Here is a 25,145-nt window from a genome sequence, read left to right on the forward strand (position 1 = left end):
AAAGGACCATGTGCTCCTTTGTTCTGTCTCTTTGGACTCCAGGTAAGTAGCACCTTTCACACTGAGTTGGGGTGAGTCTCGAGGTCAGGTAGCAAGAGCCGTGTCCGTACTGGTCAAGGGGTGGGAACATATAGTATCACCTTGATCCTAACTATTGAATGTGTATATCCATGTAATTTCCCCCAGTCTCTGTCGGTTCCTCCCTCATTATCCGGTGTATATTTACCCCTTGCGTATTCTGTGTGTCGAGGTTTGCCTAGCACATTGACCCTGTTGCCCCGTTTGCATCCCTGAAATAAACGTGTGCTTTGTACTTCGACTTTGGTCAGATTCTTAACCTGTGGGACCCACACAAATCTGAACAACAGTTGAACGGCATGGAAGAAGGCTCTTCAGCTCAAATCGATCATGCCGACCCAGTTGCCTGCCTGAGCTCGAACTTTCACCTGCGTTTGGCCGATATCCCTCTAAACCTTTCCTATCCATGGACCTGTCTCCATTTCTTTTGCACATCTTTATCATATCCATCTCTTCCACTTCGTTTGGCAGCTTGTTCCATTTGTCCACCACTATGACCACTTATCATGTGCCCACGAGATCACCCCTCAGCCTGCAACAGTCCAGGAGAAAAGTATCAGTCTCTCCTTATAACACAAGGCCTCCGGTCATAGAAACATATTTGTTCATCTTTAGTGAAATCCCTCATCTATCTCGGCGACCTGAACTAGTATGATTTCTTTGTCAGAACACTGAGTACAAGAGGCGGGTTATGGTCTTGATTTGCTTTTGATGAAATGACGGTGTTGAACGCTGAACACTTGAACGCTAGTCAGTAAAGGTGTACCAGCCTTTGCTGTCCAGGTGTTCCAGGATTTTGTGTAGAGCCAGTGAGGTGTAGACCTGTTGCTGCGGTAGGCAAATTGGAACCAATTCTTGTCGCCAGACAGGAGCTGATAGGCATCAACTCAAGCATCTCCTGGGCAAAGGTATGATTTCGGCCTGTTTGAAACAGTCGGGTACCATGCCCTGCTAGATTGAGATGTTGAAGATATCTTTGAATACCTTGGTAAGTTGTTCGGCCCAGGCTTTCATTACTCGGCTGGGTACTCCATCCAGACCGGATGCTTTCATTGAGTTAACACTCCTGGAGGCAGCCTGCACATCATCGTCGGATACTTGGGGTAGGGGATCATCAGGTGACATGGGTGGTTTTTCCTTGTTCTGGTGGTTAAATTTGGGTGTAGAAGGCGTTGAGTTCATTTGGGAATGAAGCTTTGCTGTCTCCTAACTGCATTGGATTTGGTGCAGAAAGAGACAGCAAATCACAGTATCTTCCATAGATATCTCATGTCCCCTTTATGTCCTTCTGAAGTGCACTCCTACATTTGTACCATGGTTGTCCCACCTCTTGTACTCAGTGCCCTGACCAAGTGTGCCAAATTTCTTCTTCACCCCCTCGTTTTGCCAGTTTCAGGGGACTGTGTACCAGCACCCCCTTCTCTCTGCTCTACAACATTCTCCATTCTGTGTACGTCCCGTCCCAATGTCATTTTCCCAAAAATGCAACACCTCCCGCTTGGCCAAGTTGAATCCCATCTGCTTTTCCTTGGTCCACTTTCCCAATTGATCAAGGGTTACCCCAATCACCTTCTTCACCACTGATTCTGGCATCATCTGCAGACATACAAACTATGGCACACACACTCGATCCCAGTCGTCAGTGGAGGTGATGAGCAGCTGGGGGTCTCAGCCCCGATCCCTGCAGCACACCACTGGTCACAGGTCTCCAATTGTACCCAATTGGCTATCTCTCCCTGGATCCCATGTGTTTTAATGGGACCTTGTCAAAGGCCTTACTAAAAACCCAGGTAGACTGCATCTACCGCCCTGCCCACACCACCTGCCTTGGTCACCTTTTCAAATAAACTCAAATTAATTTGTAGGAAGCATCTCCTTAGCCACAAAGCCATACTGACCATCCTGAATCAGCCCTGTCTCACAATCCCCTCCCCCCACTGATGTTAGGCTCTCTGGCCTGTCGTTCCCTGGCTTGTCCTTGCAGCCCTTCTTAACTGAAGGCACAATGACAGCCACCCTCCCATCTTCTGATACCTTAAGCATGGCTAACCATGATTCAAACATCTCTGTCAATCCTTTTACCTTTGCACCCATTGAATTTTTTTAATATATAGAAAACATGCTAGAAATATCTTGCAAAGCTTCTTGGCAAGGATAGTGGTCTTGTTTGTTTGTTGATCGTGCTGGTGGTTCAGTAGTGGCCTGTGAAGAAGGCTGCAGGCTTTCTGTAGATAATATATTGACATGAGTCATCCTTCCTGTTCTTGAGGATATACTTACGTTTAAAAAAGGGATCAAAATTTCATTTATATCCTGAAACTCAAACGTCTGCAAAACTTTCATAATCGGCTCTGTGTTTTCTAGCGGTGGCCACTGTTCCACAGCTTGTAGAAACTGCTGATTCACGGCTTCAGCGACCTGCATTAAATCCTTCCCTTGGCTGTTGACTGTGTGGAGTTTGCACGTTCTCATGGGATTCTGCTGAGTCCCCCAGCTCCCGTCCTGCAGGCTGCTGGGTTAACTGACCCTCGGGAAATTCCCCCAAGCATGTGTTAGTGAGTGGTAGAACTGGGACAACTCGAAGGGGAGATGCAGAGAAAAGATTCCCGGGGAAATTAGTGAGCTAATTTCATCTATGGGATGAAATGGTGTCCTTGTATGGAAATATGGAAGTGTTTAAGCTTTCTTTATTGTCATATGCATACATAAGTTTATATTTTTCTTAATTTTTAAAATTTAGCCATACAGTATCTGGCCCTTGTGTCCTGAGCCTGTGCCCCTCCCCCCTCCTCCCCAGGGTGGCACAGTTGGCATAGCGCTTTGCACCACATTGTCACAGCACCAGCGATCGGGACCGGGGTACGAATCCCGCACTCTCTGCAAGGAGTTTGTACATTCTCCCTTTGCCTGCGTGGGTTTCCCCGGGGGCTCCAGTTTCCTCCCACTGTTTGAAATGTACTGTGGGCTGAAGGATAATTGGGCGGTACGAACCTGTGAGCCAAGAGGGCCAGTCTCCGTGCATTATGTCTAAATTTTATAAAAATGCGCCAGTTAACCTACGAACCTTGTGCGTCTTTGGAATATGGGAGGATAATGGAGCATCCAGAGGAAACCCACGCAGAAGCTGGGAGAACGTACAAACCCCTTACAGACCGCGCCAGGTTCAAACCCAGTTACTGGCACAGCGATGGCCTTACACTATCCCCATTGCTAACTATGCCACTCCAAACCTTTTGGGTGCAAGGCCCAGTAAGAGGTACCACTAGTCACTTGCCCCTACCGAGAAGAGAAAGCACAGTTGGCGTAGCGGTCAGGGCCGGTGATTGGGACCGGGGTGCGAATCCCATGCCGTCTGTAACGAGTTTGTACGTTCTCTGTGTGTTGGAATGGGATTTTCCCGGGGGTTCCAGTTTCCTCTTACTGTTCAAAACTTACAGGGGTGTAGGTCAAAATGGGTTGTAAATCGGGCAGCACGAACTCATGGGCTGAAATGGCCTGTTACCATGCTGTAGGTCTAAATTTAAATTTAAACAAAAATTATAAAAGAGAAGCAAAAGAGAATTCCCTCAGAGGCATTGAGTATCTGTGAATCCCATTACTTCCTCTGGTGTCGCTGCACCACCCCCCCCGCCACCGCCCCCGTAACCCCATAGCCGCATGGTCCAGCGGTGAGCCCGAGCTCCAGGCGGCGAGTCTCCCTCCTTAGCCCCTGGTTCCAAACCTCCTGCCCCCCGCCCCGCAATATGATCGGACTCTGACATCACCTGAGGCTCTTCAGGAGTCCCACAACTACGCGGATCCCACTCCCTGTTCCTGGCACCCACGAGCCAGTCTCCACCAGCCCGATGTACAAAGTCATGAGAGAAATAAATCGGGAGAACAGAGTGAGACTTTTGCCCAGAGCAGGGGAATCGATAACCATAGGGCATTGGTTTGAGGAGCGAGTGGGATTTAGCAGGAGCCTGCGGGGTAATATTTTACACAGAGCGGTCGGTGAGTGTACGGAGGGGGCTGCCAGAGGAGGTGGTTGAGGCAGGTGCTGTTGTAACCTTTGAGAAATAGTTGGACAGATACATGGATAAGATGTGTTTGGAGGGATAGAGGCCAAACGCAGGTAGGTGGGATGTTTTGCTTGATGTGGGCGACTTGGGCCATAGGGACTGTGGCCACGATGTCTGACTCTGCGACTCCCAACGCCCTCCTTTTGAGATTCAATATGAAGGGGAATCTTTGCTGAGATCTCTGTATTTATTTGTGGAAACTATAAAAGGATATTTAGCCTGCCTAAACTTTGCTGGATTTCCTGCATTAAACTGAATTGTTGAATAACTGTTTTGTTCATTCATTAAGGAAGGTGCTAATGAGATTTTGCATACATTGTAGGTGATGTTAATTGGAGACTCTGGTGTGGGCAAGACCTGCTTCCTGGTCCAGTTCAAAGATCAAGCCTTTCTAGCAGGGAGCTACATTGCCACTGTCGGAATAGACTTCAGGGTGAGATGTCACTCAGAGATTTCTGCATATTTCATTATCTGATTTATATTTTTTAAGTCTGCCCCATTGAGGAGTTTCGACTCTTTCCCCAAACTGTAGGAAAAAAGCCCTGTGATTTTGGTATCTTGATGGGCTTGTGAGAAAGAGCTGAATTCAGGTGTGGGAGTGGGATGGGACTTTACCTTAAAAGACCTTCATCTTTTGGTATACTAAATGGATTCATCATCAGCCAATGAGAACAGGGTAGATCCCAAGGGAAGCCCCCAGGCTTGGTGTCCGAAGCAACTTTAATTTTGCGACTTTTTTTTAAACGACTGATGATGAAAGACCCATCGCACCCCAGACACATTCTTCTCTCCTCCACCCATCGGCTTAAGACTGTGAAAGTGCCCACCAATAGCTCATGGGTAGTTTCTCCCCCCGCAGCTATCGGGCTCTGAATGAACACCATAATATTGGTGACGTTCTGCCCTTGCTTGGTGCTGATTGCAGTCCTATACTCTGTCCATGTGCTTTATACACAGCTGTGTGATGTTAAAGATGACCCTTCCCACTGTACCAAGTGACAAAAAGCTTTTTTTTTAAACCTCGGGTTTGTTTAAAGATGCACTGTGCCTGGGGCTTCAAACTCACATTTGGTGGGGTTATCCCATGCTTTGTGTGAGAGCTTTTCTGTTTTTTATTTCTTCTTATTTCCCGGATGGATCGTAGAGGGTCCTAGATGTAAACTGACTGCTGTGCTTTGGGTAGTAATGAGGCTCCACTGCACCCCGTCTCGCTGGGCTGTAAACGAACAGACCAATGTCGGGACTAACCAGAGCATCAGATGGAATCTCCCAATGTAGATTGTTCCCAAGCGTTTCCAGGCATCAGCTGTGAGCAGGAAGGTCCCAAGTGGTTGGAGCTCGAATTTTGCCCTTCCTATCCTGGGCTGCACTATCTCCTTGCATTTCCTTTCTTGGGATATCATCGGCAATTCCAGCACCCCCTTCCCATCTTGGGCACGGAACATTGGCAGACCCATGGAGGTCCATGCCCAAGATGGCACTGCCCATACTCAGCAGCTCTCTGAAATGTACGGGGTTGGTAGGTTAATTGGGTGTAATCTGGGCAGCCTGGGCTTCATGAGCCAGAAGGGCCTGTTACCATGTTGTATGTTTCAAATAAAATCTGGTGTTGATTCACATACCACCTAACACGGATCCAGTTTGGCAGTTTTGCCCTTCCGAACCTGTCTAGCCTGGTGTGTAATGGATGCCATCTGGTAGGAGGTACTGCAGCCCTCGGGTCCTTTCATTCAGGTTGGGCAAGAGCTTTTTCCACCCAAGCCATCAGGCTCCTGAACTCCCAGAACATATGTGGATAGTGTACCATGGACTTTTACTGCATACATTTTAATATTTTAAATGTGTTTAACTTCTATACTAACTTATATTTATGTAAGTCTGCTCCATGGTCCTGGAGAAACGCTACCTCATCTTTACCATGTGAGCATGGGATGAACAATAAATAAAGGTGACTTGACTTGATGATCAGGACATTGCATCAGTGCTGAGGATTCCCAGAGCTGCTCCCTTTCACCTGTACCCACAACCCTATTGGGACAGGATGTACCCAGCGATTGGCCTTGTCAAGCTGTAGCTCTCCTAATTTAGATCCCGGCCCACGGCTGTTTTAAATTTTACATTGAGACATTCTGCATGGTCATAGGCCCTTTGCCCACGAGCCCTTGCAGCCCAATTACACTCAATTGACCTACAACACCCCCCCATATGTTTTTGGAGGGTGGGGAGAACATATTGCAGACAGCCCCATTCCTGATCGCTGCCGCTGTAGCAGCGTTGGCCTAATCGCGATGTCAACCATGCCACCCCACGCAGACGTGTGAGAGTCCAGGCCCGACTTCTCGGCAGAGGGGGAGAAATCGGTTTGTACAAAGCCGGCTGAATCGCGAGGTGATGGAGAGCAGGGCACTGGGGCAGACTGTGACTGCTCAGCCTGGGAAGTTATGGAGGGCCATTGCTGAGGGAATGAGAGTGGAGGGGGACAGGAAGATTCTCCCTCACTCTGTCACAAGACACGCCCATGAGGATTGGGGCAGGAAGAGGCTTCAGGTTAAATATTCTGATGGTATTTCAAAACGCCATCACAGTCTGGCGCACTGTGTTCCTGTAATCTTCCCCTGGTCCCACAGATCTCCCCTGAACTTGCCCTTTCACTGAACTCCTCAGGTTTAATTTCAATTTTATTGTCATCTGACTGTACATGTGCAATCATATGAAACAGCATTTCTCCAGACGATGGTGCACGCTCACACACACATGCGGGCACACACACACACACACACACACACACACACACACACACACACACACAACAGTATAATAACGTATACATAGAGATATAATGTAACATAAATATTTCAGAACTCACCTCATCACTTTGCCACACTGTGGCCTTTAGACCTACAAATGTAAATTTAGACATACAGCACGGTAACAGGCCATTTCGGCCCATGAGTCCGTGTTGCCCAATTTACACCCAATTAACCTACACCCCCGGTCTGTTTGGAATGGTGGGAAGAAACCAGAGCCCCAGGGAAAACTCATGCAGACACTGAGAGGACGTACAGACTCCTTACAGACAGCTCAGGATTCGAATCCCGGCCCCAATCGCTGGCGCTGGACCAGCATCGCACTAACCACACGTTACTTCACCACCCTCTCCCTAAGATCTGTTTTATTGAAGAGCCTGATGCATCAATTGCCTAGTCACACAAGAATAAAATAAATGGAAGCCACAGGAGGCCATTGGGCCCTTGTCTGTTCCCCCCATTCGATGAAATTACAACTGATCGTAACTCAGTACTGCTCTCCTACGTCCATAATTCCTGACTTAAAAATCTACCAAACTCTTCTTTATATGAAGCTGGAAACTGAGGTTTCATTGACCTCAAAAAAAAAAAAGAAAATTACAAAGATTCACTGTCCTCTGGATGAAGACAGTTCTCATTTCTGGCCAGTTTCTTGTTTTGTGATTGTGACAAAACTGATTATACCAGTTAAGGCAAACAGTTCCCCATCCTGTCAAACCACGAGAATGTGGTTACATTCAGCGAGATGCCCTTTTATGCTTCTAAACTCTGAAGAGTACAAGCCCAGTCAGCTTAATCTCCCCTCATTGGACAAAGTCCCCTCCCCAGGAATGGTTAGCATGATGCTGTTAAAGCACCAGTGATTGGGACAGGGGTTTGAATCCTGCGCTGTCTGTAAGGAGGTTGTACATTCCCCGTGTCTGCGTGGGTTTTCCCCGATGGCTTCGGTTTCCTCCCACCGTACCAGGGGTTGTAGGTTAATCGGGCAGCACGGGCTCGTGGGCCGAAATGGCCTGTTACCATGCCGTATGTCTAAAAAACCAGTCTCGTGAATTCACTGCCTTCCCTCTATCACAGGTATGTCTGCCCCGAGGTAAGGAGAGCAGACACGGACTCGGTATTCCAGGTGTGGCCTCCAGACTAGTGGTCCTCAGCCTCTGGTCATCCACATACCCACCAGGGGTATTCCCTACAACAAACCCCCTACCACAAACCCACAGACTGCCAGTGTGGTGTGGGCAGGGAAGCACGAGTCCCTTCCCAGAGCACCAGCAGGCCATTTGTTTCATTTGGATGGTAAGAGTTTTTGAGATTTTTTTTGTCAAGTTTACAATCTTGATTTATGTTTTATTTGCTTATAATAAACAAATGAAATGTAAAACAAAGGTTAACAAAAAAAATCACAAAAATCTTCCCACCAAAACAACAAAACTTTTTTTTTGTTTGCCATGAACAACCTGTAACAATCCCACGGACCTCAGGATGAGAAATGCAGTTTTACCAATGTTGGAGGACTAACCAAGGTAGACCATACATGGTGAACAGTCGGGCACTGAGATGTATGGTAGAACAGAGAGATCTGGGGATACAGAGACACAATTCCCTGAAAGTGGCATCATCGGAAGACAGGGTTGTAAAGAGAGCTTTTGGCACATTGGTCTTCATAAATCAAAGCATTGAGTCCAGGAGTTGGGATGCAATGGTAAAGTTGTATAAGACATTGGTGAGGCCCAATTTGAAGAATTATGTGCAGTTTTGGTTATCGAACTACAGGAAAGATATCAGTAAGATAGAAAGAGGGCAGAGAAGATTTACTAGGATGTTACAGGGAAAGGTTAAACAGGTTTGGACTTTATTCCCTGGAGTGTAGAAGAATGAGGGGAGATTTGATAGAGGCTTACAAAATGATGAGGGGGATAAAACCAGGCTTTTCACACTGAGGTGAGACAAGAACTAGAGGGTTAGAGGGGAAAGGTGAAATGTTTACAGGAAACATTTGGGGGACCTTCTTCACACAGAGACCTGTGGGAATGTGAAACAAGCTGCCAGCTGAAGTCAATGTAGGCTCAATTTTGACATTTACGGAAAATTTATCGGTTCATGGATGGGACGGGTATGGAGGGTTCTGGTGAAGGTTACTGGAACTAGTTTAATGAGAATAATAACTTGGAATGGACTAGATTGGCCAAATGGTCTATTTCCGTAGTGTTCTATGCTCTATATAAATGCAAAAGGGTACGTTTACTGTTGCAGTAAACCTGACTGCTTGCTCTTGGAAGACCAACATGGTTCGATCGCTCACCAGTTAAAAGATTCCCTCCTCTCATATTTTTAGCCAAACCTAACATTACATCTATGAATTGTGTCCTTGCTCTTTGACTGAGCCTGCCCTTGTCCACATCCTTCCCACACTGGCATTCAGTTTTGTTTCAACAAACCTGGATATACTTGGTCCTTTCATCTAAGTTATTGGTCCAGATTGTGAACATTCAGACCCTGGCACTGATTACACCCTGCAGGCAAACAACCAGAATTTTTTTTTCCCATCTATTCAACTCTCCTGTTGCCCATTAACCAAAACGACCAATTACCTTAATGTCTTGTGACATCCCTTCAAATGTCTCTTTGACATCTATTTGTAATTTTTAAAAATATTTGGCATCTGGTAACTGGCCCTTCCAGCCCACGAGCCCTGTGCTCTGCCTCTAAATTCCAAACTTCATCTCCAATCCCTGTACATTTTGAAACCACAGATGTGAGGAGAACATACAAGCTCATTACAGGCAACACCGACTCGAGCTGGGTCACTGGCGCTGTAATGGTGTTGCGCTGACTGTTATGCTATCCTTGCCACCAAACCATTGTTTGAAAACTTTAAAGTTCTTTCTCGCACCATTACTGTACATTCCAGGCGGGAAACATTGCTGGGTCAGAGTTTACTTTCACTCAGAACAAGAGTTCCGATAATGCACGTTTATCTTTCTTAGTGACTGAGGTTCAAAAGCAGCGTGGGTGCCCCGAATGCATTGGTGGGGGCTGTTTACAACAGGGACATGCAAAAGGCATGTGAATTCAAAAAAAAAACATAGAGGTTATGGGAGTGAGGTTATGAAAAATTAAACTGTTGTGGAGTGGGCCCTCATTGTGCTGTTATCAGTGTTCATTTGATATTAAACAAGGTGGGACCCCATGGTGTAAGGTTCGACACTCTCAGAAAAGGTGAGGTCCCTTGTCCTCAGCTCAACTGAACAGGGGGACGGGAAATCATGAGCGATCAGGACAAATCATTGTCTCACTCGAAGCCAAGCTGGCTGTCAACAGATTTGCTGCAATGTCACTGCGGGGCGATGTCCTCACCGAGACATTTGGCGCACACTTCAACAGCAACTCAACGGTGGGAAATTAAATCAACTTGACGTTGCCAAAGCGACAAAGATTTCCATTTGAGTAGCGCCTTTAACGTTGAATTTACAAAGTGTCACAAAGGCAGTGACAATATGGGCCAGAAGTTGATCCTGAGGTAAAGGAGGAGTTTGTTGGGAGGCGAGATCTCTGTCAAGGTGGCGGGCCTCAGAGCTGCACCCAAGCAAGAGGGGAGAGGGGACAGGTGGAGGGAGTGAGAAAGAGAGGGGTAGAAATGGAAAGGCAGGCAGGGGTGGATGGGAAGGGAGAAGAAAGGATAGAGGATTAAGAGAGTGAGGGGAGGAAGGGAGGGAGGGTGAGGCAAGGACAGAGAGAGAGGGAGAGGAGGAATAAGAAGGAAGTGAGATTTAGAGAGGTTCTGGGAAAGAAAGCCACATGTTAAACAACAATATATTTGAAGGATTTGACCATGTAGATGAGGCCTAATTCTGCAAGATGGAAAAGAGGGGGATTAGAGAGGCAATTCTGAGGTTTACAGCCTGGGTGGCTTAATGCGTGGCAATCAATGGTGAAATATTAAGTTGAAAGAATGCATAAGGGTGTGTAATGGAGGCCTGAAGGAAGACGAAAGCTCCCCGACGTCGATCTTATTCCCTTGCTGCATTCAAAAAAGTGGCCGTCCCATTGACCTCAAATTCCAACAGGATCAGTGCAGGGGGCACCATGATCTATTACCCTTCCAGAAGTTCCAGGAATGTCCCACTCTGTCATTATCTGTGCAGGACCAGCCTGAGAATTTTTACCCTTTGCCACAGGCCATCGCGGGAAGGTGGTGAGTTTGTAAAACACATCCCACCTCCGAGGTTTTGATCACCCTTCCCAACAGCTCCTCTTTGCCACAGGATCAACTTCTGACTGATATCGCCACTGACTTTCTGATAGCTTTTATCAAATCAAATCAAATTTATTGTCAGAGGACATACATGATATCACAGACAACCCTGAGATTCCTTTTTCCTGTGGGCACGGTAGAATTGCCACTAATTGGTAGTGCAAAAAACAATCTATACACAGCATGAATGTGTAAATAAAGAACTGTAAACAGATAATGAATGCAAACAAACTGAGCAGTACAGAGAGAACAGAGACAATCAATTCAGTGGAGAAGTAGGAGTCCTTAAACGAGCTCCTGATTGAGTTTGTCGTGGAGGAGTGTGATGGTGGAAGGCGAACCGCTGTTCCTGAACCTGGTGGTGCGAGTCTTGTGGCACCGATACCTCTTTCCTGATGGCAGCAGCGAGAACAGAGTGTGTGCTGAGTGTTGTGTATATTTGATGATTGCTGCTGCTCTCCAATGGCAGCGTTCCCTGGAGAAGTTCTCGATAGTGGGGAGGGTTTTGCCCGTGATGTCCTGGGCTGTGTCCACTACATTTTGGAGGGCTTTATGCTCAGGGGTATTGGTGTTGCCATACCAGACCATGATGCAGCCGGTCAGCACACTTTCCACCTGTAGAACTTTGCCAGGGTTTCCAGTGCCGTTCCAAATCCGGAAAACTCCCGAGGAAGTCGAGGCGCTGACGTGCCTTCTTCACGATGACATTGGTCTGTTGGGTCCAGGAAAGATCCTCCGAGATAGTGACTGCCAAGAACTTAAATTTGCTCGCCCTCCCCACCTCTGATCCCACCCACCCCCAATGATCACTGGATTGTACACCTCTGGCTTTCCCTTCCTGAAGTCAATAATCAGCTCCCTGTTGTGACATTGAGGTGGTTGTTGGTGCGCCATTCAGCCAAGTTTTCAATCTCCCTCCTGTACGCTGACTCATCCCCTTCCTTTACACAGCCCCCCACCGTGGTATCGTCAGCAAATTTGTAGATGGTGTTAATTCAATGTTAAAGGTGCTACTTAAATTCAATGACAGTTTTGTCCCTGCTGTTTTTAAGACTATTGCACAGATTTCTCAATCGCAAAATTAGGCTGCTTTTGCACTGATTTAATTGAACTTTTCCTTTGTAACGTTAGCTACTGCATGATCTATTGTACTCAATCTGCCTGGAAACCACGCAGCGAAGGTTTTCACAATCTTGGTGCTTGTGTCCATCAGCGTTCAATTCAGTAAGGTTGAGAGAAGGGGAGGTTCAGAGAAGAAGGCTGTCATTTGGTTTTCCTTCTTAGGTTCTAATGATATCATTCTATCCACGTCTCCCCAAATTCATTTTTAAATATAATTTTTAATTATTTTTTTTGAATTTAAAATTTTAAAATTTAAATTTTTTAAAATGTGGACATTTTGGCCCAGGAGCCCGTGCCAATCAATTTGCACCCAATCGATTGACCTACAAACCCTGGTACGTTTTGAATGGTGGGAGGAAACTGGAGCCCCCTGGAAAAACCCATGCAGACGTGGGGAGAAGGTACAAACCCCTTACAGGCCTTTTCTGGGGCCGACACACCAATGGCCTCATGAAGAAGGCACGTCAGCGCCTCTACTGCCTCACGAGATTGCGGAGGTTTGGTGTGACGCCGGAAACCCTGGCAAACGTCTACAGAGGTATGGGGGAAAGTGTGCAGACCGGCTGCATCACGGTCTGGTCCGGTGTCCAAAGTTCAAATCATTGCTTGTATCTGCTGAAGCCTTTGTCCGGTCACCCAATGATGGAGGTTGGTTCACCTTGGCATAGAAGCACTGATCAGATGCAAACAATTTTTTTTGCTTGCTCCTGGTCATTTTTCTTGTCTTGTGCAAAATGCAAGTCAACTGGTTAAAAACAATATTGACGGCGCTTCTGTAACGGAAGCACTGCCGCTGGTGTGTTCCCGCAGAAAGTGGGGAGCGGAGTCATAGCACTCCTGCAGGGTCCATCCTACCCAGTTCAACTGCCATCAGCTCCACACCGGCTTTAATTGGCCTATGAATGGAGTCGGCAGCAGTTTTACTTAAAACTGTCGGGTCTGGGCCCAAGATGGCGGTGCCTATGGTCATCAGCAGCGATGAGGGGTTGCAGACTCCGGGGAAGTGGAGAACTTGCACTGGGCTCCAGAAAACAGGGAGCCCACCCCAACCCCACATCTGAGAAGGAGAATCAGGGGAGACAACCCACAGGATGGTGACCACGGCGGTGGACCAGCAAGGGGCTCTGTGGCTGAAGTGCCCACACAAACAAGCGGGCAGCCTGGCGACTCGAGGCGAAAGACCCACGGAGGCTGTGGGCTGCTGGGTACAGTGGTCAAGGGGCTCGCGCCAGGCCGCAGGCTGCTGGAGACTGGCTGAAGGAGTACTATGTATCGGAACCGGGATATGAGAGGGTGCTGAGGGTTCCTAATCATATCAGAGGCTCGATCTGGAGTTTGAGTTGCCGACATGGGCATATGGGGACTCTTTGGTTAGAGGGGTTTATTTGGCCAAAATTTTACACAGATAAAAACACAAGTACCAATTTCTAATAAAAAGCCTTTTTATCAGTCGACGACACTCAGCACAAATCACACCTCATGAAATTGAAAAGAAATATTGTTTTCGGCCTTTCTTAGCAGCAAAAATATCAATTATTTGGTCAACATTTTTGCCAACTTTCGCTCAACATTTCATATTGCCGCACTGTATAGTCACATCGGACCCATTGACCTCCTCAGATACGTCTTCATTTGTCTGAGGCAGCTGAAAGAGTATGCCACAGAATACGAGGTAGCAAGAATGGTTGCCGAGATACCAGCGATTTTGTTGAAGATTGGCAGTATGCTGTGAAGATCGTTCTTGGAGACAGTTTCAACAGCACTAGTTTCCTATGAACCTGGTGGATGCGTGCGGTCTGTGACAAGCTTTTCTGCCTTGAGAAAATCCAGATCAACACCACAATGAGATGGAACATGTGCTCATGTGACGCATCAGGATTGCACAAAGTAGGTCTTGGTCATGACCATTAAATCGTGGTTCCATTTCCACAATAACCTTACCCAGACTGAAATAATAGGTAGACATGTGATGGCCGTCTTTGGCAATTTGATCCAGTGGCACCTTGGTGATTGATTCACCAGGACTTGCAATCAATGAGACACCTTTCTCCTCCATGGAACTCTTGCTTCCTTAAATGAGAATTATTGTGCCTTGGATGGTTTCTTTGAGAGTTTCACCAAACTTTTCAGTGCATTTCCAAACGCCTTCAAAATTTTATTCATTTCTGCATTTAATAAGAGTTTCCTTGGCTGCTGTAGCTATTCTAGCATCTACAACCTTTCCCTGGAGGAATTTGCTGAGGGTGTTTGTGTTTGACGGGATTGTTTTCGAATGAAGAAGTCCAAATCGCATAGGATATTCAATAATGCACTGCTATCCGTATATGTTTTGGGGGTTGTGATAATTTGTCAAGTCAGGCAATGCCTTTACAATGCTCTACTGCTTCATATCCTCAAGGCCACCTTGTTACCCTTTGAGTGTCCGTGAGATTTGTTCTCCGTCAACCCTAATGCTTTCAAAGAGTGCGTGTCATTTGGGACTGGCCTCTAGAAAGTGGTAAAGCAGTGGTTCTCAACCATTTTCTTCCCACTCACAGACCACTTTAAGCATTCCCTATGCCATCAGTGCTCTGTAATTAATGAGGGATGTGGGTGGAAAGAAAAAGGTTGAAAACACTGTTTTAAATCGTCCCTCATTGACTCGTTATGTGCTCGGTTTCTGAACTCCAAAGGAAATGGGCCAGTGACAATTTTTCTCAAGCAAAATATTTCACTAACAATTGGGTCTCGAGCAGAGATTCTCAACCTTCCCTTCCCACTCACAGACCACCTTACCTAATCACAGAGCACCGATGGCATTGGGATTACTTAAAGTGGAAAGAAAAAGGATGAGGACCACTGTGGCAGAGGCTCTGAATAGTTCCTAAGGCATTGTGGAGTGGTTCTGTCATTATATGTAGATTTAGGAGGTGCCCATAACAATGGTCATGGGTGGCAAGTGGAGAACACTCCTTGTTGCCAAACCTCTATGAACTCCGTTCATGTTTACTGCACCATCAAAATGTTCTCCAACAATTTTGTCAAGTTTCAGCTCCAGTTTCCCAAGTACATTTTCAACTCACTCATAGAGAAAGCGTTGCATAAAATCCGATGGAAGACTCCCTGGTTTTTCCTTCAGTGAGGCATATTGCGACCTGCTCAACCCTGCTATCGTTTCATCAACACATTTTCATGTCGTTCGCCGCGCTGCCTTAAACAGCCTCAGCCGAGATATCCAGAATTTTGTTTCGGACAATAGGTGAGGCCCACTGCATATGTGCATCAAACTCACTTGTCAGTTTTTCTCCGAGCCAAGGAATATCCTCCAAAAAGTTACCAATTTTTAAAAAATATTTTCCATTTTTAAAATAAATATACATAGAAAAATCTTCAATATCACAATATATTAAACTTTTTCATACTAATAACAAGGAACCCTTCCTACAAAATATAAATCCACACAGTCAGAGCTCACATTTACACTATCCATGAAGAATCTATGCAAGGAAGTCACATCTGTTTATATTGTAACAGCATCTTCTGTTATCATTATTATAATTGGGCCCCTATATGGTCTAAATATGGCTGTCACGTCTTGACAATATCATGTGTTTTTAGATTGCATGTAATTTTCTCCATGGGTATTCATCTCTGCAGTCCATCGTGCTGTGAGTAAAGGAGAGTCAGACTTCCAAGTAGTTGCAACACACTTCTTAGCCTCTGCTAAAGCTACTTTAACAAAAAAAATTGGAATTTAGTTAGCTTATTACTTATTTCAATAAAATTACCAAAATGATAAAGCTCTGAGTCATCTGCAAAGGCCACCTCCCCTCCCCCCGTTATCCTTGTTAATATTTCCGTAATATCCTGCCAAAAAGACTTCACGCTCACACATGACCACGTAGCATGTAAACTCGTTCCTGTTTCAATCCCACATCTAAGACACATCTCCGATATTTCAGATTTTGACCTACGCAGTTTCTGCGGCGTAAGATATAATTGGTGAAGGAAGTTATACTGAACAGTCCATATCTTGCATTTATAATTGATGTCATACTATCCAAACATCAATCAGACCAACATCTTTCTGATATGACAGCACCTAAATCTTACTCCCATCTCTTCCTCGACCTCTGTAAACTTGGTTTTGCACTTTCACTCTGGAGAGCATAGTACATTTTTGTTATGAATTTGGGTGGATTCCCCAGCCAGATCATTCATTCCATTTCACTAATTTCAGGTGGGACCAACGTTGGCCCCTATCTTTCACTTAGGTATGATCTTAGCTGGAGAAAACAGTTCCATTAGCTACTCCGTATTTCTATTTTAGCTGGTAAAAAGATACGAGTCCCCTCTGCATACCAGTCTTCAATGTATCTTATTCCTTTGTCATACCAAGAGTTTAATATTCTGTTTACCTCGATTCATAGGCAACAACTCATTCTTACATAATGGTACTCTGAAACAATATCCCTACTTTTTTATTCCCAGTACACTCATTGATTACTTCCCATACATGTATTAATATAGGATTATCCATCTTTTTTGTTATACACAACACTCCACTTATAGATAAAATCCTTTGCTTTCCCCTCTTTCATTGATTATAGTCCCATTCGAATCCAAGCCCGGGGGAGGGGGGTAGGAGGGGTGGGGCTGCCTTCTTCAAAGAAAGATGAATGAAATCTGGATTGTGCTGACAAACAAGACTTTCTAAAAATCCGGCAGTCTAAGTCCTCCTATCTTATAATCACTTGTTATTTTTTCCAGTGGAATTTTCAGCACCTTTATTATTCCATAGGAATTGCTTAATACAATTATTTAATAAAGAAACTTTTTGGCAAAGAAATAAGCAGTGATTGAAAAAAGACTTTGTCATCTTGGCAGCTCTTTCATTTTGACACAATTAACCCTTCCCATCAAAGTAATCAGCAAATCTTTCCATTTCTGCAAATCCTTCTCTAACAGGGGAGTATAATTTAATTTGTACAAATTTTGTAGGTTATTATCAATCATGATTTCTAAGTATTTAATTCCATCTACTTTCCATTTAAATAAACTTTCTTTCTGATATTTTTCATAATCAAAGTTTGTCAGTGGCACTTTTAACCATATTAATTTTATAACCTGAAACTCTTCCATATTTTTCTTGTGTTATTTGAAATTTCTCCAAATAAATATAGTAGCACATCATCGGCAAATAGGCTGACTTTATGTTCTTCTTGTCCAACTTTGAAGCCTTTAATATCTGGATTCTCCTTAAAACTCTGCCAGCGGTTCAATCACAAGAATGAAAAGTGCTGGGGACAAGGAACACCCCCGTCTACTCGATCTACTCAGAGGGAAAACCTCTAACATTTGACTATTAGTTTGAATTTTGGCTTGTGGTTTATGATAGAGAGTTTTTATCCAATTTATGAATGTTCTACCTATTCCAAAGTTTTCCAACATTTTAAATAAAAAAGGCCATTTCCACATCAAGAGAGACGGTTATACTGGAATTCAATTTTGAGTTAGTCATATGTATTATATTGAATAGCCTACCCAGACTATTTGAGGAGTATCTCTTTTAACAAATCCCACCTGATTTGTATGTATCAATTTAGACAAATATTGTCCCAGTCTTTTGGCTACCACCTTCACCAATATCTGATAATCAGTATTCAAAAGGAAGATATGTCTATATGATGAAGCTTTTAATGGATCCCTGTTTTCTTTCGACAACACTGTAATAATAGAAGTTGAAAAAAGAGTCTGGGAGAGTCTGTCTCCATTGTCCGGTTTAGCACTTCCATTATAAGAGGTATCAACAAATCCTTAATTTGTCTATAGAACTTGGCCAGGAACCCATCCTTCCCCGGAGACTTAGAGCCTGCAGAGTATTCAGAGCCTTCTCAATTTCTTCTTTTGTGAAAGGGATGTCTAACTCTGTCTGTTCTCTCGCCTCTAGTTTTAGAAGGTCAGCGTTTGCTAGGAGCTCATCCATCTCAGTATCAATAATTCTGATTTATATAGTTTTGAATAGTATTGTCTAAAAATATCATTAATCTCTTTTTGATTGTACATTAGAATGCCGGCTTCTATTTTGATTGCATTTATCATCCATGATGACTCATCTGACTTCACTTGCCAGGACAAGACTTTATGTGCTTGTTCTCCTAGTTCATAATATTTTTGCTTTGTTTTTAAAATATTTTTTTCCATTTTATATTTTGTAATGTATTGAATCTCAACTTTTTATTCTCTAAGAGTCTATATTTTTCTAGTACACCTGTCCTCTGATATTCTTTCCCCAGTTCTGATAGCTCTTTCTCCAAACCATCCAATTCCACATTATGTTCATTTTTAAGATTTTTTGTGAAAGAAATAATTTGCCCTCTCAGATAAGCTTTAAGCATATCGTATATCAAAATATTGTTATCGGTGGAGGAGAGATTTGTCTCACAAAATAGTTCTATGCTTCCTAAAAACACTTTCAGAACTCTGTCCTTTTTCCCAATGTGGTATTAAGATGCCATCTGTATACATTTTTTTGTTTTTCTGATATCAAAATGGTTAATGGTGAATGCTCTGACAGTAGCCTCGCCAAGTATTTCATTTTTACCATTCTGTTTTTTAACGGTGCAGATGTTAAAAATAAATCTACCCTTGTTTGCGAATCATGGACCCTTGAGTAGAATGAGTAGTCTCTCTCTTTGTGGGGTTGAGCTGCCTCCAGATATCAATCAGATTTAAATCTTTCATAAATGAATAAATGATAATGGCACTTTTGCAGCCTTTGCCCTCATTACCGTTCTCGCTGATTCATCCAATATTAGATCGAGACAGGTTAAATCCCCCGCCCCCCACCAATATAGCTTGTCGACCTTCTGCTGATTTTAAAAAGATACCCTTCATAAAGGCTTCATTGTCATAATTTGGAACATAAATATTCATCAATCTCCAGGATTCTGCATAAATTTTACAATGTACCATTACAAACCTTCCAGCTTGGTCAATCGCTATATCTTCTACTATTACTGGGGCGGTTATTAATTAAAATTGTTACTCCTCTCGTCTTTGAACCAAAAGAAGATGACGTTACTTGCCCCTCCCGTCCTCTTGCTCCGATTTAGTAAGGTGTGTTTCCTGCAGGAAAACTACATCTGCCTTCAGTTTTGTTTTAAGTGTGCCAAGACCCTTTTCTTCACCGGCCCATTTATCCCGTTAACATACAGGCTAATAAACTTTAACGTACTATCCATACCAGTTCTTAAACAAATATTGTTCAACAATAAAATCCTTTTTGATTGTTCAAGTAATACAGTGATCTTTCCCCTTTAATAAACATGCATGGTGCCCCTGCTCTGACGGTGGCGTAAACAAGAAATCCCAGAAGCCCACGAGAATGAAGAACCCTTCCCTTTAGCGCCACTTGTAAAACTGTTCCTGTCCCAGCATCACTATCCCCCTTAGACCGGAGTCTCCACCCTACTACTATTTTTTAACAAGTTCTCTCCCTTTCTTGAGCTCTCCATTCAAATTTCCATAACATTTAATAATAAATACAAGACAGTTCAAAAAATACACTTTTTACTTGTGATCATTCTTCTTAATCTTCTTGTTTAAAATCTTTAATCTTTTCATAATCTTTGTAAAAATTCTTCCACTTCTTCCTTAGTTTTGATAAAACGTCGATTGCGATCCGCTCTTCAACCCTTAAAGTCGCAAGATATATCACTGAGTATTTTATACCTTTGAATGATGCCCCACCCCCACCTCAACAGCACAGAAACATGGGAACTGGGCAGTAATATGTAGCTTATGCCAGTGGAAACAAGATTCACAATTCAATTTATTGTCATGTAATATTACATGAAATTGCTTTTGCCCACTGAAGGGCAGACAGATTCGCCAACAAAACTGAAAGATTTGGTGCTGAATGTTTTTAAAAAAAAGCCGATCAGTGTCTGTTGTGATTTTCCGGGCACTGGTATAAAAGTCACAGTCTGACTGGCATGAACAGTCCTAATGTGTTTTTCTTTGAAGCCAGAGTCTATTTCCTTTCCACATTCTGCACATTTGACGCGTTGATGAAACCATTTGCTTGTGTTTTCCGTGATGAGATTTGATGTACACGATTTGGATTTGGTGTCCGACAAGAACAGAATAATGCACTGGGGAGAGTGACCCGTTTAGCACTGATCACGTTACTATAAATAGATTTCCGCATGAGCGTGTTTGGATTTCCATCCCCAGAAGTCGAACAATCTTTCAGCTGGTTCGGTGTGACCGACTCCCGATTTCCAAGCCCAGACCAACTTGAGAGCTCACTCGGAGAAATAAGAGCATCGGTTAATTCCTGCACTCCTGACAACATTTAATGGGGACAAATTTAAGAAAATTGTTTATCAAGAATTTTGATGAACTATTAGCCGGCAATTAATTTGCCATTAATGTTAACTTATTTATCCTTTTGCTTTATCTGTCCGATTTTTTTTCACTGTTTTGTCCAAATTTTGGCGGGCAGTTGCCCACCCCTCCATCCCCCCCCACCCGAGTCGTACACCCATGGTTGCCATTGGTTTGGACTGGACTCAGGAGCGTTGGAGGTGAATCACAGACACTCAGTAATTCTAGGTGGGGGGGAAGCCTCTTTTGCTTCTCTTTTTCTGACTGTAAGAGTCATTTCAGGCAATTTCTGCCGATGGCGAATCTGTCAGAGGGCAAAAGCAATTTCATGTAATATTACATTTTTCATTACATGACAATAAATTGAATCGTGAATCTTGGTTCCACTGGCATAAGCTACATATTACTGCCCAGTGCCCATGTTTCTGTGCTGTTGGGGCATCATTCCAAGGTATGAGTTTTCAGTGAAATCTACACTCCCGACTCAAATGATTCCTCTGCAGGCTTAATTCGAATATCAACGTGCTCCACGCCCCCCCCCCCCCACCCCACCACCTGTCCTCGACCACAGACTCGTTCACTCTCCTCTCCTGCTTTCTCACTTCCCTTCATTTCACTACAGATTCAGCTGCTGCTTTGCAAAGGCAAAGGGGGAAGACTTTGACCAAGGCAAAAGCTCAGGTGCGAGGCCCTGAAACAAAATGGCAGCAGTGAGCTGCTGGCGACTTCCACCGGATTCCCAGAGAGCTGTCTGCTTTAGCTCAGAAGCTGATAGGCTCCATCTATTTTTATTTTTTTTAAATGTAGACCCACAGCACGGTTACAGGCCCCACGGGCTTGTGCTGCACAATTTACACCCCATTAGCCTACACCCGCTACGTTTTGAATGGTGGGAGCCTCCCCAGGGAAAACCCATGCAGATGTGGGGAGAGCATACAAACTACAAACAAACAGCGCAAGATTCGAACCACCCCCCCCCCCCCACTCCGGTCCCGATCTCCGGCATTGTTACAGCATCATGCTGGCCCCCACGCCAACCGTGCCGCCCTGCAGTTCTTAAAACTACCAGAGAGCTCACCTGAGGAAGTGGGATGATTCTGGTACATGGGTTCAATGCAAGGAAGACACATTTACCCAGAGTCAGGGAATCAGTAACCAGAGGTGAGGAGGAAGAGATTTAACAGAAAACTGAGGGGAGATTTTTTTGGCAGAGGGTGGTGAGGGTATGGATGTGCTGCCAGAGGAGGTTGAGGCAGGCAGAGGGATATGGCCAAATGCAGGCTGGTGGGACAAGTGTGGGTGGGACATTGGTCAGCAGGGACAAATTGGGTTGAAGGGCTCTGTGACCCTGTGACTCATGACTTTATTCAGTCTGGGCTTCTTCTCACATTGGAATATTTAGGAAATGTTGTTCACACAGAATGACTGGATTCCAATTATTGTAGTTCCCAAACCCACTGAAACAGGTCCTCGCCCACTGCTTTACTGAAGATGACATTTGTGTCTGGCACACTTCATCTCGGCTGTGAAGAGGAATAGGTTGTTAAACGAAGCTCATCGAGCTAAATAGTATCTGAATTGTTGGCTAGCAATCAGCAGTTTAAAATCTGTCAATTTGTTTTACTTCAGAGCTCCGTTTAAATTTAAATTTGGACCTACATTCCGGCCCACAAGCCTGCGGCACCCAATCACATCCAATTAACCTACAACCCCCTGGTATGTTTTGAACAGTGGGAGGAAACCAGAGCCCCCGGGGAAAGCCCGCGCAGACTCGGGGAGCACGTACAAACTCCTTACAGACAGCACGGGATTCGAATCCCGGACCTGATCACTGGCGCTGGAACAGCGTTGCACTGACCGCAAAGGCAACCGGGCTGCCCTTCTTTATTTATTTATCGAGTTCTGAGCTTCACTGACCCGTATTCACCCTGTAGATCAGCCATTGCTGATGGAGCACATACTCTTGCTTTGGCTCTGGCCTCCTTAGGACTCTCCTCAAGGTTTATGCCCCCCCCCCCCACCCCCCTTCCCTGTGAAACAGTCACATCCTTGCGTATGTATCCTACCAACTACATTAAAAAAATCATAGAGGTTTGAAGAGATAGGGTAATCGAACTGAATGCAGAGGAGTCTTTTCCCAGAGAAGAGGAATCCGTCACCAGATGACATCAATTTAAGGTGAAGAGGGAAAGATTTTACAGGAACCTGGGGGTTGTTGGTGCATTGAACGGGCTGTAGGGGAGGTGATCGACACAGACACTATTGCAATGATTAAGAAAAATTTGGATGGAAACATGGATAGGATGGGTTAGAGAGTGGTTTTCAAACTTTTTCTTTCCACTCACATACCACCTAAAGATACCAAGAAGGTGGATGAAGGAAAGGCTGTGGATGTTGTCTATACAGACTTCAGTAAAGCGTTTGACAAGGTCCCACATGGGAGGTTAGTTCAGAAGGTTATGACACTAGGTATTCAAGGAGAGGTATAAACTGGATTCGAAATTGGCTGTTTGGGAGAAGGCAGAGGGTGGTAGTGGATGGTTGCTTCTCAGACTGGAGGCCTGTGACTAGGGGTGTGCTCAGGGATCTGTGCTGGGACCATTGTTGTTTGTCATCTATATCAATGATCTGGATGATAATGTGGTAAATTGGATCAGCAAGTTTGCTGATAGCACAAAGATCGTAGTGGACCGCAAGGAAGGTTTTCAAACTTGCAGACGGATCTGGACCAACTGGGAGAATGGGCCAAAAAATGGCAGATGGATTTTAATGCAGACAATTGTGAGGTGTTGGATTTTGGAAGGGCAAGCCAAGGTACGACACTGAGGAGTGCGGAGGAGCAAAGAGATCTGGGAATACAGATACATTGCTCCCTGAAGGTGGTGTCACAGGTGGACAGGGTTGTAAAGAAAGCTTTTGGCATCTTAGCCTTTATAAATCAAAGTATTGAGTATTGGAGTTGGGATGATATGTTGAAGTTGTTTAAAAGATTGATGAGGCCAAATGTGGAATATTGTGTGCAGTTCTGGTCGCCTAACTACAGGAAGAATGTCAATAAGATTGAAAGAGTGCAGAGATTTGTTAGGATTTTGCCAGGTCTTCAGGAGTTGAGTTACAGGGAAAGATTAAACTGGTTAGGACTTTATTCCTTGGAGTGGAGAAGAATGAAAGGAGATTTGTCAGAGGTTTACAAAATTATGAGAGGTATAGACAGAGTGGATGTGAGTAGGCTTTTTCCACTTAGATTAGGGGAGATAAATACGAGAGGTCATAGTTTTATGCTGAAAGGGGAAAGGTTTAGGGGTACATTAGGGGAAAGTTCTTCACTCAGAGAGTAGTGGGAGTGTGGAACAAGCTACCATCTGATGTAATGAATGTGGACTCGTATTTTAGGAATAAATTGGATAGATACATGGATTCTGATGTCATATCAAACCTTTGCAAATTTCTGAGGAAGTAAAGATGATGATGTGCTTTCTTCACGATGCCATTAGTGTGTTGGGTTCAGGAAAGATCCTCCGAGATAGTGACACCCAGGAATTTAAAGTTGCTCATCCCCTCCACCCCTGATTCCCCAATGATCACTAGGTGGTATACCTTGGGCTTTCCCTTCCTGAAGTCCTTAGTTTTGGTGACGTTGAGCATGAGGTTGTTGTTGGTGCACCATTCAGCCAAGTGTTCAATCTCCATCCTGTACGCTGTCTCATCATCCTTTGTTATACAACCCACTCTGGTGACATTGTCAGCAAATTTGTAGATGATGTTGTTGTCTCCCGAGCCACACAGCTGTAGGTGTGAAGTGAGGGGGCTAAGAACGCAGCCCTTTGAGGCTCTGGTACTGATGGAGATTGTGAAGGGGATGTTTCTACCAATCCTCGCTGATTGTGGTCTGGAGGTGAGGAAATCCAGGATCCAATTACACAGTGGGTCGTTGAGTCCCAGGTCTTGGAGGGAGATGATTAATTTTGAGGAGATGACGGTGTTGACTGGTGAATTATAATCAGTAACGAGAGGTGTTTCCTGGTTTTGTGTGGAACCAGTGAAATAGCATCTGCTTGTAGACCTGTTCAGACAGGATGTGATTTAGATGTGTTTAAAATGTGGAAGTGTTTCAGATAACCAAGTATTTTACATGTCCGGGGGGGTGCTGTCAGAAAAATGCCAGTGTTTGTACAGATACTGAAAGGTGCAATGTTCTCCAGGATAATTCACAAAGCTAAACTACGAACAGGAAGTAGCAGAAACACTCGACAGGTCAGGCAGCACTCTTTAATAGACAGACTGAGTGTTTCAAGTCGAAGACCATTCATAGGGAGCTTCTGTTGCCCATTGGCACCCTGCAGGGACTGGAGTGGTACAGTTAGTCTAACGGTTAGTGTGATGCCTTTGGGACCGGGGTTCGAATCCCGCGCTGTCTGCAAGGAGTTTGTACTTTCTCCCCGTGTCCGTGTG

General features: G+C 44.6%; 1 protein-coding gene across 5 annotated transcripts in view; it reads left to right on the plus strand.

The window, feature by feature from the left end:
• Positions 1–25,145, plus strand: part of LOC138759219 (ras-related protein Rab-37-like) — a 216,775-nt gene that overhangs the window by 142,073 nt on the left and 49,557 nt on the right. For 4 of the 5 annotated variants that reach the window (XM_069929299.1, XM_069929301.1, XM_069929300.1 and 1 more), the window contains one exon: positions 4,462–4,572. The exons of the other annotated variant lie outside the window; for it this stretch is intronic. In XM_069929299.1, coding sequence (XP_069785400.1) covers positions 4,465–4,572 — 108 coding nt within the window. In that variant the 5' untranslated portion in view covers positions 4,462–4,464. The remainder of the gene's footprint in view (positions 1–4,461; positions 4,573–25,145) is intronic. 5 annotated transcript variants of the gene reach the window in all.

Source organism: Narcine bancroftii, chromosome 3, assembly GCF_036971445.1.
Source record: "Narcine bancroftii isolate sNarBan1 chromosome 3, sNarBan1.hap1, whole genome shotgun sequence".
In the NCBI taxonomy this organism is placed as follows: domain Eukaryota; kingdom Metazoa; phylum Chordata; class Chondrichthyes; order Torpediniformes; family Narcinidae; genus Narcine; species Narcine bancroftii.